At 42.9% G+C, this 17,371-nt stretch overlaps 1 protein-coding gene across 4 annotated transcripts in view; it reads left to right on the plus strand.

Moving 5' to 3' along the window:
* Positions 1-17,371, plus strand: part of MFSD12 (major facilitator superfamily domain containing 12) — a 262,723-nt gene that overhangs the window by 176,136 nt on the left and 69,216 nt on the right. For all 4 annotated transcript variants that reach the window (XM_073595179.1, XM_073595186.1, XM_073595175.1 and 1 more), the window contains one exon: positions 10,088-10,182. In XM_073595179.1, the coding sequence (XP_073451280.1) occupies positions 10,088-10,182 (95 nt within the window). The remainder of the gene's footprint in view (positions 1-10,087; positions 10,183-17,371) is intronic.

Genomic DNA, 17,371 nt, shown 5'->3' on the forward strand with positions numbered 1-17,371 from the left:
CGGAGGGAAGAGTTCTCTACTTCCTGTGAAGGGAATAACCAGGCGTTCCTCCTTTAAAACCTCAGGTACCCCTTCCTCAGGTGTCAGTACCAAGGCCGTTCCGCTGCCAACAGGGTGCCAGAGCTAGGTGGAGGCCGCAGCACCAGAAGAAACCCTGGGTCCAAAAAACTTCCAAACCCGGCACCAAGCCCTCCTTTTGAGGGAACGCCCCCACTCTATCAGGTGGGGGGGGCTGCTGCTTTTCACGGACATTTGAAGAACAGTGGTTTAGGATGATTGGGTCACCTCGACAGTATCCCGCGGTTACAAGCTAGAATTACGAGGAGTTCCCCCCTCAGAGGTTTCTAAGATCCAGCGTTCTTCGGGATCCTCCAAAAAGAAACTTTTATTGTTTTCAGGCATTAGATCATTTAGTGCATCAGGGAGTGATTATACAGGTTCCTGTATCCGAAAGGGATGCAGGGTTTTCTAACCTGTTCACGGTCCAAAAACCAAACTGGGACACGAGGCCTATTTTGGATCCAAGATTCCTGAACCAGCATCTATTAATCCAGTCCTTTCGGATGGAGTCTGTTCGCTCAGTAGTAGCCTCGCTCCAGATGGGAGACTTCTTGGCGTCCATCGACATCAAGGATGTGTATTTACAGTTGTGCCCATAAGTTTACGTATCCTGGCAGAATTTATGATTTCTTTGCCATTTTTCTGAGACTATAAATGATAACACAAAAACTTTTCTTTCACTCATGGTTAGTGTTTGGCTGAAGCCATTTATTCTCAATCAACTGTGTTTTTACACTTTTTTTTTTTTAAATCGTCACTACAGAAAGCACCCAAATGACCCTGATCAAAAGTTTACCCCAATTCTTAATACCGTGTATTGCCCCCTTTAACATCAATGACAATTTGAAGTTTTTGCGGTATTTGTGAATGAGGCTCTTTATCTTCTCAGATGGTAAAGCTGCCCATTCCTCTTGGCAAAAAGCCTCCATTTCCAGTCCTGTAAATTCTTGGGCTCTCTTGCATTAACTGCATGTTTAAGATCTCCCTAGAGTGGCTCAATGATATTGAGGTGAGGAAAGTGAGATGGCCACTCCAAAACCTTCACTTTATTCTGCTGTAGCCAATGACAGGTCGACTTGGCCTCGTGTTTTGGATCATTGTCATGTTGGAATGTCCAAGTACATCCCATGCGCAGCTTCCTGGCTGATGAATGTTCCTCCAGTATTTTTTGATAACATGCTGCATTCATCTTGCCATCAATTTTGACCAAATTTCCTGTGCCTTTTGTAGCTCACACATCCCCAAAACATCAGCGATCCACCGCCGTGTTTCACAGTAGGAATAGTGTGCCTTTCATCATAGCCCTTGTTGACTCTCCAATTATAGTGTTTATGGTTGTGGTCAAAAAGCTCAATTTTGGTCTCATCACTCCAAATGACTTTGTGCCAGAAAGTTTGAGGCTTGTCTCTGTGCTGTTTGGCGTATTGTAAGTGGGATACTTTGTGGCATTTGCATAATGGCTTTCTTCTAGCGACTCGACCATGCAGCCCATCTTTCTTCAAGTGCCTCCTTATTGTGCATCTTGAAACAGCCACACCACATGTTTTCAGAGTCCTGTATTTCACCTGAAGTTGTTTGTGGGTTTTTCTTTTCATCCCAAACAATTTTTCTGGCAGTTGTGGCTAAGATTTTAGTTGGTCTACCTGACCATGGTTTGGTTTGAACAGAACGCCTCATTTTCCACTTCTTGATTAGTTTGAACACTGCTGATTGGCATTCTCAATTCCTCGGATATCTTTTTATATCCCTTTCCTGTTTTTATATAGTCAAACAACCTTTTCCCGCAGATCCTTTGACAATGCTTTTGTTTTCCCCATGAGTCAGAATCCAGAAATGTCAGTGCAGCACTGAATGAAAGATGCAAGGGTCTGTCAGGAGTCCAGAAACTCATTGACCTTTTTATATACACACTAATTACAAGCAAACAGATCACAGGTGAGGAAGTTTACTCTAATAGCCATTCAAACCCCTTTGTGTCAACTTGTGTGCATGCTATCAAGCCAAAATTGCCAGGGTATGTAAACTTTTGATCAGGGTCATTTGGGTAGATTCTGTTGTCATTATGATTTAAAAAGAGTAAACAAAGTTGATTTGATAATAAATGGCTTCAGCCAAATGCTAACCATGAGTGAAAAATGTTTGTGTTATCATTCATATTCTCTGACGATTGGCCAAGAAATCATACATTCTGCCAGGGTATGTAAACCTATGAGCACAACTGTACACATCTTTCAACCTCATCAGTGGTTCCTGCGTATTGCAGTGGAGAAACGTCGTTACCAATTTGTGGCTCTGCCCTTCGGGCTTGCTACAGCACCCCGTGTGTTCACAAAGGTCCTAGCACCAGTACTGCGTCTTTTAAGGGCTCGGGGCAATCTTGGTGTTCGGATACCGGGATGACCTCCTGCTCAGAGATCACTCACTACAGGCTCTAGAACAGAGCATAGCCTGCACGGTTGTGGTATTTAGAAAGCCTGGGCCGGGTCATATATACCAAAAAGTCAGCCTTGAGACCAGCTCAGTGTCTGAAGTATTTAGGTCTGAACCTAGATAGAGTCCAGGCAAGGGTATTTTTGCCATCTGTAAGGATCAGGTGCATCAGATAAGGGGAAAACCCACCAGTTGGCTGTGTATGAGTCTTTTAGGAAGGACGGTGTCCCCCAAGGCAGTGCCCTATTCCCAGTTCCATTCCAGGCCTATACAACAAGACCTCCTGTCGGCTTGGAACAGGAGAGGGCAAGCCCTGGATTACCTCATGATCTTGTCACCTCGGGCGAGCTTAAGGTGGAGGGCCACCCTGAAAAAAAAATTGCACCAAAAATCTTCAAATTTTTTTTTTTTTAAGAACATTTTTTTTTTTAATCTTACCTGAACCCTTGTTGCTAGGCAGTCTTCCTAATCTGCCTCTTCCTATTCCACGGCATGTCCTGTTCCTCGGTGAGCGGCCTCGTTGCCTTCTGTGTGTGTTCCCAGAAAACCACGGGGCCATTCACAGAGCGCCGCTCACGCGTGCGCTGTAGGAAACTGGCAGTTAAGCTGCAAGGCTCCACTGCCTGTTCCCTTAGTTAGGATGGCGGTGCCGGGACCCGAGAGCCGAGGGAAGGGTCTGCCTCGGGCAGCCGACATCGCGGGCACCCAGGACAGGTAAGGCTCGGTTCACACTACCGCGACTTGGGATCCGACTTGTAAGCCCTCAAGTCGCCCCAAGTCGCCCCAGAAAGAGATTCACATTACAGTGCATGGGAGCGTCTTAATAGACACTACTGAAGTCGCTCCGACTTCAGAGCGTACTCCCTGTACTACTTGGATCCGACTTTGATCCGACTTCAGCCTATTGACTATCATTGAAGTCGGATCGCCGTCTCGCATGATCCGACTTCGGCATGCGACTTGTGCTCAAATGATCTTGAGGGGAACTCCGCGCCAAATTTTAAATAAAAATCCGGCATGGGTTCCCCCTCCAGGGGCATACCAGGCCCTTGGGTCTGGTATGGACCTTGAGGAGAACCCCCTACGCCGAAAAAACGGCGTGGGGGGTCCCCCCCAATCCATACCAGACCCTTATCCGAGCACGCTGCCCAGCCGGACAGGAATGGGGGTGGGGACGAGCGAGCGCCCCCCCCCTCCTGAACCGTACCAGGCCGCATGCCCTCAACATGGGGGGTTTGGTGCCTTGGGGGAGGGGGGCGCGCTGCGGCCCCCCCCACCCCAAAGCACCTTGTCCCCATGTTGATGAGGACAAGGGCCTCTTCCCGACAACCCTGGCCGTTGGTTGTCGGGGTCTGCGGGCGGGGGGCTTATCGGAATCTGGGAGCCCCCTTTAATAAGGGGGCCCCCAGATCCCGGCCCCCCACCCTATGTGAATAGGTATGGAGTACATGGTACCCCTACCCATTCACCTAGGGAAAAAAGCGTCAATAAAAAACACAGTACACAGGTATTTAAAATAATTTATTAGGCAGCTCTGGGATCTTCTTCCGACTCCGGGAGTCTCTCCGGCGTCTTCTCCCGGTGTCCGCATCTTCTGCCGGCTCCACCGCTATCTTCTGGCGCTCTTTTGCCAGCGGTGGTCCGGACCTCTGGATCATCTTCTTCCCTCTTCTCTTCCAGAGATGTTGACACGACGCTCTCCCCAGCCAGAATGGTTTCTGTGCGCTCTGCAAGGGACTTATATAGGCCGTGACCCCGCCCCCTTATGCCGTCACAGTCCCTGGGCATGCTGGGTCTGTGACGTTTTAGGAGGCGTGGTCACCGGGTGATGACCACGCCCCCTTATGACGGCACAGCCCCAGCATGCCCTGGGACAGTGACCTCATAAGGGGGCGGGGTCACTGCCTATATAAGTCCGTTGCGGAGCGTTCAGAGACCATTCCAGCTGGAGAGAGCGTCGTGTCAACATCTCTGGAAGAAAAGAAGAAGGCAGAAGTCCGGACCACCGCTAGCAATTGAGCTGCAGAAGATAGCGGAGGAGCCGGCAGAAGATGCGGACACCGGGAGGAGACGGCGGAGAGACCCCCGAAGTCAGAAGAGGACCCCCGAAGTCGGAAGAAGATCCCGGAGCTGCCTAATAAATTATTTTAAAAAACCTGTGTACTGTTTGTTTTATTGACGCGCTTTTCCCCTAGGTGAATGGGTAGGGGTACCATGTACCCCATACTCATTCACATAGGGTGGGGGGCCGGGATCTGGGGGCCCCCTTATTAAAGGGGGCTCCCAGATTCCGATAAGCCCCCCGCCCGCAGACCCCGACAACCAACGGCCAGGGTTGTCGGGAAGAGGCCCTTGTCCTCATCAACATGGGGACAAGGTGCTTTGGGGTGGGGGGGGCCGCAGCGCGCCCCCCTCCCCCAAGGCACCAACCCCCCCCATGTTGAGGGCATGCGGCCTGGTACGGCTCAGGAGGGGGGGGGCGCTCGCTCGTCCCCACCCCCATTCCTGTCCGGCCGGGCTGCGTGCTCGGATAAGGGTCTGGTATGGATTGGGGGGACCCCCCACACCGTCCTTTCGGCGTAGGGGGGTTCCCCTCAAGATCCATACCGGACCCAAGGGCCTGGTATGCCCCTGGGGGGGGGAACCCATGCCGGATTTTTATTTAAAATTTGGCGCGGAGTTCCCCCTAAAGATTCATACCAAACACAGTGGCGGGGATCCAAGTCGGATCCCCGTTCATTGAAAGTCGGATCCACAAGTCGTGTTGAAGTCGGGTTAAAGTCGTGTTGCCCCTGTGTGAATCGAGCCTAAGTGTACTTATTTAAAGTCAGCAGCTACAGTGTTTGTAGCTGCTGACTTTAAAAAAAAATTTTCGTTGGCTGGAATCCCGCTTTAAGCTGGTGGTTGCAGGATCAGAACCTGTGAAAGGAATATCCTTCCTCCTCTGTGTCTTGGAGAGTACTGACCACAAATTAAGAGAAAAATAGAATCGCGCTAAACCTTTAAATCATAAATGATGATTAATCAATATGTAGTCCACCAGTGTTCAAAAAAAATATACAAACCATCATAATTGGTTATATGGATTATAAATGAATATGAAGTCCACCAGTGTTCAAAAAATAAATTAAACCAATAAAGTCCATCAATATAAAATCCACCAGTGCTCAAAATTTAATCAATGAAGTCCATCCGTATGTGCGATGGCGGCTTCAAACGCTATTAGAAAAATTGTGCTGAATCCACCACCAAATTAGAAGAAACCACTTCTTACCAGATGACCGTGATCCCCCATTAGAGAGGATCAAGTTTACACTGTGCAAATTCAACCTATTCTGCTCTTCCTGATGACTACAACTAGTTTTACACTATTTGGAGCGTTTATATGTTCTACATGTATCCGCTCATCGGTCTGAATGGTTAATGAGGCGGTCCGAAGAGTTTGAGTGTGCTCGCTGCGTGTTGGAATCAAGCTGTGCTTTATACTACATGCTTTCCTTGATCCTCTGTAATGGGGGATCACGGTCATCTGGTAAAAAGTGATTTCTTCTAATTTGGTGGTGGATTCAGCACAATTTTTCTAATAGCGTTTGGAGCCACCATCGCACATACGGATGGACTTCTTCGATTAACTTTTGAGCACTGGTGGATTTTATATTGATGGACTTTATTGGTTTGATTAATTTTTTGAACACTGGTGGACTTCATATTCATTTATAGTCCATATGATCAATTATTATGGTTTGTATATATTTTTTGAACACTGGTGGACTACATATTGATTAATCATCCATTTATGATTTAAAGGTTTAGCGCAATTTTATTTTTCTCTTAATCTATTCTTACTGTGTTGGTGTTATACAGGAGAATTGCAGCTTCCAACAAAGTTTCTTATTTTTATTTTAATTTTTCATAGCGCAGTTTTTACATTTTTTTTTTTTTTTTTTTTCTACTGACCACAGATGCCAGTCTTGGGCTGGGGAGCGATCCAAGAGGGGCTCACAGCTCAGGGGAGATGGTCAAGGGCAGAACGGAGCCTGCCCATCAACATCCTGGAGTTGCGGGTAGTATGTCTGGCCTCCTACGGTCCTGAACGGTGGAGCTTCAGGTCTGTCCTATCCGGGGTTCAGTCCGACAATACCGCTGCAGTGGTCTATATAAACCACCAGGGCAGTACCAAGAGTTATTCAGCTCAAGAAGACGTGAAACACATATTAGCCTGGGCAGAGGGACATGTGCGGGTTCTATCGGCGGTCCATATCCTGGGGGAAGATAACTGGAGGGCAGACTCTCAGTCGCCAGCGGATGTGCCCGGTTGAAATGGTCCCTAAACCTGAAGGTGTTCCAGCAAATTTGCCAGCGCTGGGGATGGCCAGATGTCAACCTATTGGCATCCAGGTTCAACAACAAGCTACATCAGTTTGTATCCCGAACAAGGGATCCCCTGGCAATCGGAGCAGATGCTCTGGTAGTTCCATGGAGCCAATACTCCCTGGTTTATGCTCTCCCCCACCCCACCCCCGTTCCTTCAACATTTGTTGCGCAGGATTCGGAGAGAGGGGGTTCCAGTCATTCTTGTGGCACCAGCCTGGACCAGAAGGCAATGGTTCCTGGAGATTGTGAGACTGGCAATAGACGGGCCATGGACGATTCCACGCCGCCCGTATCTACTGTCTCAAGGGCTTATATTCCACCCCAATTTACAGTCTCTAAATTTGACAGCATGGCTATTAAAGCCAGGGTGGTGAAGGATTGTGGCAGCTCGGGCCCGGTGGTGTCTACCCTAGTGAATGCTAGGAAAGTGGTCACTAGGAAGATCTATCATAAGGTCTGGAAGACTTATATTATTTGGTGTGAAGCCAGAAAATGGCATCCTCGGAAATGCCTGATTGGAAGAATTCTCTTTTCTACAGTCAGCTGTGGAAATCAGATTGACTTTGAGTACAATCAGAGGTTAGATTTCGGCCCTGTCAGTATTCTTCCGAAGGCCCTTTAGTCTCCCATTCGCTGGTCAGTCCAGAGTTTATTTATCTAGATATGCGGAGAACCGAGGATCAGACTCTTTTTTTTTTTTTTGTTTTTTTTTTTTTTTTGTTTTTTTTGTTTTTTTTTTGTTTTACAAGAAGGGGCAGGCAGCTTCTAAAGCTTCCATTGCCAATTGGGTCCGCCAATTGGTCATTCAGGCCTATGGTCTGAAACGTAGGGCTCCTCCCTTTAGGGTGAGATCTACTTCTACCAAGGGTGTAGCAACCTCTTGGGCTTTTCGCCATCAGGTGTCTGTGGCTCAGATTTTTAAGGTTGCTACCTGGTCTTCAGTGCGTACGTTCACAAGATTTTATCGGCTGTAGTTTAAAGTCTGATGACTATTTTTGTTTGGCAGGGTGTCTCCCTCCTCTCAAGGCTATTGCTCTGGGATGTCCCAGTAGGTAATGAGTATTAGCCTAACTCTGTGTCCCGTAATGTAAGGTAAAGAAAATAGGATTTAATCCTCATACTTATATGTAAAATCCTTTACTTTTGAATACATCACGGGACACAGAGGTCCCTCCCCTCTTTTGAGGATTCAGTGCTTGCTACAAAGCTGAAGTACTTCCTGTATGGGAGGGGTTATATAGGGGTGTACTTCTTGTCTAAGACTTTGCCTACCAGTGTTTATTCACCTAGACATGGATGGTGTATAACCCAGTAGGTAATGAATAATGGCTTAACTCTGTGTCCCATGATGTATTCAAAGAAAAGGATTTTACAGGTAACTATGACAAAAAAAATCCTGTTTTTTTCTTTATCATACATTATGGGACACAGCAGCTTTATAATCCTTTAGGACAGGGTTATTAAGATTAGACTCCCCTAGGGGTCATGTGGCATTACTGCTGAGTACAAGGAGTGTAATGTAGAGGAGGTCAGTGTCACAGGACAGCTGTACTTCAATTTTATTTTCCTCACTTTATCCTTGCTCTTGCCGCCTCCTGCATTCACTCTGGGTGGCCAAACTGCGTATGTGCAGTGCTGCCAGTGACATCATGACTGAGGTGGAGCCTCCTGGCGGCCGCTATCTTGTCCCCTTGTGCCATGCACGGAGTGGCACAGTATGCCTCCAATGGCAGCATGAATGTGAAGTTGAAAAGCAGCTGGAGCAGTAACTGCAGGTCACAGCAGCTTCTGCTTGTGGACAAACATTTTCTCTTGTGGAACTACTGTTCAATCACCTGAAGTTAGCAGCATAACTCTGTTATAAGGGTTATGAAGACGCTCTGTGTTCTCTGATGTACTTGAGGAAAAGGTTTTTACAGATAAAAAAAAAAATAGTAATTTTCTTTATTTTATTTATTAGTTGTGGATAGTGTTAAGAGGGAAAAGAACACGTCGTTTTTATTGCTGTCAGTGCCACCCTCTATTTTTGTCCACTGGCTCTGATGACCCTGGTGACAGGGATTCTTTTGCTTTGAAGGGATTGCCACTCTCTTCCTTTTTTTGGCTATGGGATACGAAGGAATGGAAATCTCCCCAATGGCAAGAAAATATACAATATGTCACAAATATGTTCAAAACATGATCCTTCATCTAGCACAGTTCTGTAAAATGCACCAAATAGCTTGACATAAAATACAAAGCGACACTAATTTTACAACATACAAAGAAAAGTGTATACCAACGCAAACTATCGCATTATTCAATTATGATCATCTAAAAAAGTGTCCAAATCGGTCACAAAGAAGGTACTGATATTGGGGGGGGCAAAATTTAATATCGGGACACCGTACGTTTAATGTTACTTTGTATTTTTATGTGTCAAGCTTTTTGGTGTGCTTATGTATGCTGTGCTGTATGACGGATCATGGTTTGAACTTAATATTTGTGACATTTTATAGGAGAAAAGAAGCACAGCACTATTTATTTTTTCGTATTATTGGATATGCCACTATACGTTCTTTTCAGTGTTTTAAAATGGCAATCTAATCAGCGCTGAGGTGTTACTTTATGTCTCTGTTTTATTGCTTAGCACTGCTATATTGGACCGTGTATATATGTGTGTGTGTGTGTATATATATATATATATATATATATATATATATATATATATATATATATATATATATATATATATATATATATTATATATACACACACACACACACCCTTCCTTACTTTATGCAGAATGGGGGAAATTTTTTTTTTTTTTTTTAAAGTGTATGGGGGAAAAAAATTGTAGCTTACCAATCCTTTATCATAGTGGCTACATTGGTTCTCTTTTTTATTTTTTTTTATTTTTTTTTTTTTTTTTCAGGCTTTATTTTCTCCTGACGAGTTTACCAATAACAACGTTTTTTCTGTTCTATGGTGACCCTAGGTTGCTCTCCTGATTTGGACCACAAACATCTACCCCTTAAATTATTTGCATTACATGAAGGGGTGGTGTTTAGTAGTTTACAGAGGATAGCAGAGAGTGCTGCTCAGTTTAGTCTAAGGAAGTTACACAGACACAAGATTGCCAACAGGTTAATTATTGGGTTTAGATATACTTTTAATTTTCTTTCTGTGTAAAGTATAATAGTGATTTCTACATCCAAAACACTATCTGTTTCTTGCTTTGCAGGTCAGTGCAGCTTTTGTGTATGGCGCAATGAGTTTCACTGATAAACTGGCCAATGGAGTGGCAGTTTTGGCTATTCAGTTTATTTACCCATGTCAGTAAGTATTTTCATTTTATGGAGGAAATCCCTAATGGAGGATCTGTTTTATGACCTAAAACTGCATTTTTTTCTGTATTTATTGTTAATGTCACACCAAGGGGGTGGTTTTCATATGAGTTTGACTAATCTGATATCTGCCAGCAATTCAGATTGGGGTGAGTGTCAGAATGCAGGCATGTAATTGGGTTATGCATTACACTAATATGTACTTTAATTACAAGGCATCAGGACATGTATATTGAGATGCCTGAGCTCAGATCTTCCTCTGTAGCTTTGTACATTGTAGATGCTAGAGTCACTATTTCTCCATACCTATAGTGTACAATCTATAAAATTACCTCTTCTGATATTTTAATATGACTTAAGCTGGCCATACACTGATCAAAACTCATCTGGTCCCAAATGACATGTCAGTTCGCGCTTTGTCAAGATCTTAGCTGTGCAGAGCCAGCACATTAAATGTCACGTTCTGTTCCTTGCCTTCATTTTAACCTAGGCTGTAGGTGTCCAAGAAAACCATGTCAAAGTGACCAGCAAATCCAGATATACTTAACATGGACCTTGTAATAAAACAAATCTAACCCCCATCTATTAGTACCCCCAATTAAAACCAATATAAATGAATTCCAGGCATAGTATTTTTACATACAGAAGTTACATTGGTCCAGCTTGGGGCATTGCAACCTTGTATATACTATGCCTGGCGGATGCCCCTGGAAAATCACTTAAGTGGACACTGATAATCTAGTTATCTCCACTTTCTTCTGGATTCTGTGCGGCGTGGCCAGCCTGATGCATTCTAAATACAGGAGGTTGTCTTCTCAGCATGTGCATCATTCAGAGAATGCTTTGCATTTTCTGAATGCATGCAAAGCATTCTGATTGTATAAGGTGAAGAGTTGGGATGTGGGTGTCGCGCTTCCCACCTCGTCCAGTCAGAGAATACTTTGCATTCATTCAGAAAATGCAAGCTCTTGTCCAAAATCTGTATATCTGTATTATTATGGTAATTACATTAAAACACCTTATAACATGTGCGTTACTTACACTCTAGTTGGAAGAAAGTGTTGCAAGTACAGGGTATATGTGGGGGCTTAATTTTAATTAAAGTAAAAATAGTAATAAAATGAACAGACGAAAACAGGCATGTAATGGTTATTAGAATCTTAAGGTGGAACTTGACTCACTAAAACATTTTCTTATTTTGTCTCTCCCCTCTTGTGCATACACAAATGCTAAAAAAAAGTATTGTTCCTATCTTGGTGTTACTTACAGGTTTCCAGCCTAGGCCAGGCCCTGTTGCCTCCTTGGATTATGTCACCAATATCCCAGGACGCTATAGTGCCCATATACAAACATCTGGTGGCATTTCTGTGCTTGCGTAGAAATCTGCCAGTGGTCTCTGCCAGCTCCCAAGTACCTGGAAGAGACTGGTGGTGGTGCATCTGTGCATGTGTATTTTTTTTTAAACGGCGGTATGGAAGATTTGTCAAGGAGGAAATGCTTGCATGGTTAAGTTCTACTTTAATGATGATGATAATATTATTAACAAATGACTAAAAAGAAAAAAGCCTGATCATAAGTTTTATTGAACTATATCAATTTAAAAAAAAAAAAAATACATTTCAGGAAAAGTTACAGAGAACTGATTAGGGGATCTGCTCAAATTGAAAAAGTATGGACCTCCCAAGGGTAAAAGATGCAATAGATTTAATAAAAGTCCTTGGATCATATGTTATCCAATTCTAACAAGCCAACTCAGCAATGTTCCTATTGGAATACTGAGGATTACAACCCTGTAAAGGAGCACATTCCAGAAAGATTTTGATACACTGCTCTACTGGTATCCTAGAGAAATGCTGATCAGCCTTGCAGGCACGGGAAGGCTAGAAACCCAGTACGAAGGTATATACACTGCATTGCGATACCTTCTGTCTAGTTTTGTACACATTTAAACACAGCGCTATAGGGTTCAGTGGGGTCATACACACAGCTGTGTCTGCAAACAAAAATGTGCTTGGAGTTTTGCGTCCTACAAAAAATAGGACACAGCAGTAAATGCATATAAACAAGTATAATTCTACACGCCTAAAGTTAGTAGAAGAAATGCTGTAAGCATCCAAGTGCAAGTACTTTAGGCATGTTTTTTACACAGGATCTTCTACTTGCTCTGCCAGCAAAAACCTGCATTCTTTGCAGAAAATATGCATATGCCCATGTGAATGAAGCCTTATGCCTAGTACACACGATGACAAAATTGGAAGAAAAATACTGCTTTTGGAGCGATCATATGATAATCTGATCGTTCGTACGCAGCTTTCGAGAGCCATGGAAAGTTGTATTCTGTCTTGCAAGAGTTTTCGTAATTCTAGTAACCTATTCGGTTTCGATATGAGATTAGCATACAAAACCAAAAACAGGACGATCATTCGTCCGTAATTCTTACTGTGTGTACAAGGCATTAGATGAATTTTACTGCAAGCTCCTTTTTAAGGTAAACCTGTCACTTGAAAATTTTGATACAAAATCCAAGGTTACGTTCTGTAAAAACTGCATGTTTAAACAATCCGTAGACCCAAAGCTAAAAGCAGGTGAAGATTCCTGTACATTTTTACGGGTACTTTATTTTCACAGGCAAAGTCAAGCTTAGCATATATTTTTCAGATGTCTTTTATAAGCCGATTTTATTTTTGAGCGCAATGCTGGAGAGGTGTGCAAAAAAAATATTTTTTTTATGCATACATGTTAAAAAATACAAATGCATACAAGCATCCTCACCGATATATTTGCAGATTCCTCTGCTAAATTAAAGCACATAAATGTCAGTTCTGTCAGGACCTAGCCACAAGCCCTTATACGGTATTACAAACATGCAAAGTTTGCTCAACAAATATCCATATCTCTATCTAAATGGTGTAAAACACATCAGACTACATGACAAAGAATGTACAATTTTGATGACTTGACACCATACTGTTTCCTGTTATTGTCAAACAAAGCAGAACAGCTGAATCATTGGTATTGAGCTCTGGGTTTACTTATTCTCTGGTCAACAAGTACTGTACTCAGTGTGTTTAGATTGCCAGCTCATAACATTTACAGCATTTCTAGATATCGTTTTACCACTTCGGAATATTGCATGAGGGCAGTCTAAGTAGCTGCAATTTGAGCACTTGATAGAGAGAGAGGGCTTACAACATGATATCACATAATACTAAGAACATAAAGTTATTCATTGAGGCCATCGGGCGAGAGAGAACCCAGCAAATAAATCCAAAAAGTTTCTCTCCTGCACAGGAGGGAAAACATCATCTGTGAGTGTACCTTTGGGAATAGCCTCAATCGCAAAAACCTCCAGGCATCTAGAATCTTATGTGCCTGTAGGAAATGGCGTGGGACACTGTGTTTAACACAACCGTTCTTAATAAACCAGCGGTGCTCGCCCACTCTCGTGCAAAGGGTACGTATGGTAAGACCGACATAAAGGGGACTGCATGGGCACCGCAGGACATAGATGACAAATTCAGTTAAACATGTAATAAGCTGATGTGAAACAAACTGCCTTTGTTGGGAACAATCTTTGAACATCCATGAGGAATAAATTGACAAGTCAGACAGCCTCTCTTTCGACATTGAAAGGTACCTGTCCTATCATCAAAATAGGCCCTAATATCCAGCAAAGGTCTTTTATTCGATTTTTCCAACTTGCTCAGAGCAATTATATTTTTTATAGTGGGTGTTTTCCTAAAAGTTATTTGAGGCTTGGGAGAAAGCAAAGAAGCTAAATATTGATCTAATTTTAAAATGTTATAATGTTTGTAATTTATTTTCAATATGGTCCTATATTTGATGTTGAAAGTCGTCACAAATCTAGCTGTATTTTCTATTTCTTTAACCACTTCAGCCCCGGAAGAATTTACCCCCTTCCTGACCAGAGCAGTTTTTGTGAATCGGCACTGCGTCGCTTTAACTGACAATTGCGTGGTCGTGCGACGTTGTACCCAAACAAAATTTACGTCCTTTTTTTTCCCACAAATAGAGCTTTCTTTTGGTGGTGTTTGATTGCCTCTCTTTGCGCTATAAACAAAAAAAGAGCGACAATTTTGAAAAAAAACATATTTGGTACTTTTTTTTAAAAAAAAAGCTTTTTTTTTTTTTTTCTCAGTTTGGGCTGATATGTATTCTTCTACATATGTTTGCTAAAAAAAATCGCAATAAGCTTATATTGATTGGTTTGCACAAGTTATAGCGTCTACAAAATAGGGGATAGATTTATAGCATTTTTATTTATTTATTTTTTACTAGTAATGGTGACTGCGACATGGCGGACACATCGGATAATTTTAACAAATTTATACAGTGATCAGTGCTATAAAAATGCATTGATTACTGTAAAAATGTCACTGGCAGTGAAGGGATTAACGCTAGGGGGGGATCAAGGGGTTATAACTGTGTTCCCTGGGAGGTGATTCTAACTGAAGGGGGAGTGGATTGACTAGAGGAAGTGACGGATTGTGGTTCCTAGCTATTAGGAACATACGATCTGTCATTCCTCTCAGAACAAAACATGGATTTGTGTGTTTACACACACACTTTCGTGTTCTGTCATCGCGACCGTCACGAGCATTGGCAACCTGGCTGTGCAGTGGGTGCGCGCCTGCTATCCCGATCCCGCGAGCCGACGTATAGCTACGACGGTTCGCGGGATCGTGCCGACCTGCCGCAGTATAATGATGGCGGCTGGTCGGCCAGCGGTTAATATCTGGAGTATTGGTAATGATGTCATTGGAATTTGAACCACCTAAAAGTTCAATGTTGTCAAAAATGGATTGTAACCGGTTATACCTATCCATAATGGGGAAAAAAAAGGGGGGGGTGGTTGAAACAAATTATGATTCAATTCTATTATATGAAATCAGCCCTTCAAAAAAAGGCAAACTGCAAACAACAATAAAAGAATATCGTGCAACAGTGTTTATAGAATGTGATATAATATGAGCTTTACACAATGGCATCTACATATGTTATTATATGAAGTGCAAGCCAGGTGTAATAACGTGACTGTCAGTAAGCAGCTATGAAAAATCCATCGAATAGCAAATACAAAGTTCCTTGAGCGCTAAAAACTGTCAGCCGTTTGCATGGATATACAAATCCTGGAAAACATATAAAATAAGCTAGAACCCAGTGCAGCCGCAACCACTGGAAAAATGGGTAACAGAACACAAAACGAAGAAGCAGCGCTCTATGGGTGAAGCTTAAGGACTTGCGGACTATTGGCCAAGTTAAAAGTTTATTTGTTGCCTTTCTAAAAAATAACAATTGTCATTAATAAAAATTGTCAATAATAACAGGGGATGCAGAGGCAATCCTAGAAGCATGTAGTCAATGCAGATACTAAAGTGAAATGAAATAACGGTACCACTGTGACATCCTGGCATTACTGGCCACAAGTTGAAGCTGATGGGCTGATGTTAACCCCTCTCTCAACCTGGATGTCACAGTGGTACCGTTATTATTTAATTTCACTTTAGTATCTGCATTGACTACATGCTTCTAGGATTGCCTCTGCATCCCTTGCAAGTTTTTATTATTGACCATTTTTATTACTAACAATTGTTCTTTTTTAGAAGTGCAACAAATAAATGAATATTAGCCTGACTCTGTGTCCCATGATGTATGAAAAAGAAAATAGGATTTTTACGTTGTACTTACCTGTAAAATCCTTTTCTTTGAGTACATCATGGGACACAGAGACACCCCCCCCCCTCTTTTTGGTGCTCACTACAAAACTAAAGTACTTCCTGTATGGGAGGGGTTATATAGGTGATCACCTTTGGTCTACCAGTGTCCATTCACCTAATGATGGAGTATAACCCAGCAGGTAATGAATATTAGCCTGACTGTGTCCCAAGATGTATTCAAAGAAAAGGATTTTACAGGTAAGTATGACCTAGAAATCCTATTTTTTGCCCATTCATCTTTTGAAAAATAGCTCAAGCTCTGTCAGATTGGATGGAGGTTGTCTGTGAACAGCAATTTTCAAGTCTTGCCACAGATTCTCAATTGGAGGTCTGGACTTTGAGTCATTCTAACACATGAATATGTTTTGATCGAAACCATTCCGTTGTAGTTCTGGCTGTATGTTTAGGGTTATTGTCCTGCTGGAAGGGGAACCTCCGCCCCAGTCTCAAGTCTGTTGCAGACTCGAACAGGTTTTCTTCTAAGATTGCCCTGTATTTGGCTCCATCCATCTTCCCATCAACTTTGACCAGCTTCCCTGTCACTGCTGATGAAAAGCATCCCCACAACATGATGCTGCCACCACCATGTTTCACAGTGGGCATGGTGTGTTCAGGGTGATGTGCGGTGTTAGTTTTCTGCCGCACCTACCGTTTTGCTTTTAGGCCAAAAAGTTACATTTTGGTCTCATCTGACCAGAGTACCTTCTTCCACATGTTTTCTCTGTCCCCCACATGGCTTCTCGCAAACTGCAAACAGGACTTGTTATGGCTTTCTTCTTGCCACTCTCCCATAAAGGCCAGATGTGTGGAGTGCGCGACTAATCATTGTCCTGTTGACAGATTCTCCCACCTGAGCTGTGGATCTCTGCAGCTCCTCCAGAGTTACCATTGACCTCTTGGTTTCTTCCGTGATTAATGCTCTCCTTGCTCGGCCTGTCAATTTAGATAGAGGGCCATGTCTTGGTAGGTTTGCAGTTGTGCCATACTCTTTCCATTTTCGGATGATGGATTGAACAGTGCTCCATGAGATGTTTAAAGCTTGGGATATTTTTTCATAACCTAACTTCTCCACAACTTTAATCCCTGACCTGTCTGGTGTGTTCTTTGGCCTTCATGATGCTGTTTGTTCTCTAAGGTTCTTTAACAAGACTCTGAGGGCTTCACAGAACAGCTGTATTCATACTGAGATTAAATTACACGCAGGTGGACTCTATTTACTAATTAGGTGACTTCTGAAGGCAATTGGTTACACTTGATTTTAGTTAGGAGTTAAGGGGGCTGATTAATGCATGTCACTCTTTTCAGATATTTATTTGTAAAAAAATGTGAAAATCATTTTCCTTCCACTTCACAAATATGTGCCACTATCACAAAAAAAAATCCCAATAAAATACATTTACATTTTAGGTTGTAACATTACAAAATGTGGAAAATTTCAAGGGG

This window comes from Aquarana catesbeiana, linkage group LG01 (assembly GCF_042186555.1).
Source record: "Aquarana catesbeiana isolate 2022-GZ linkage group LG01, ASM4218655v1, whole genome shotgun sequence".
In the NCBI taxonomy this organism is placed as follows: domain Eukaryota; kingdom Metazoa; phylum Chordata; class Amphibia; order Anura; family Ranidae; genus Aquarana; species Aquarana catesbeiana.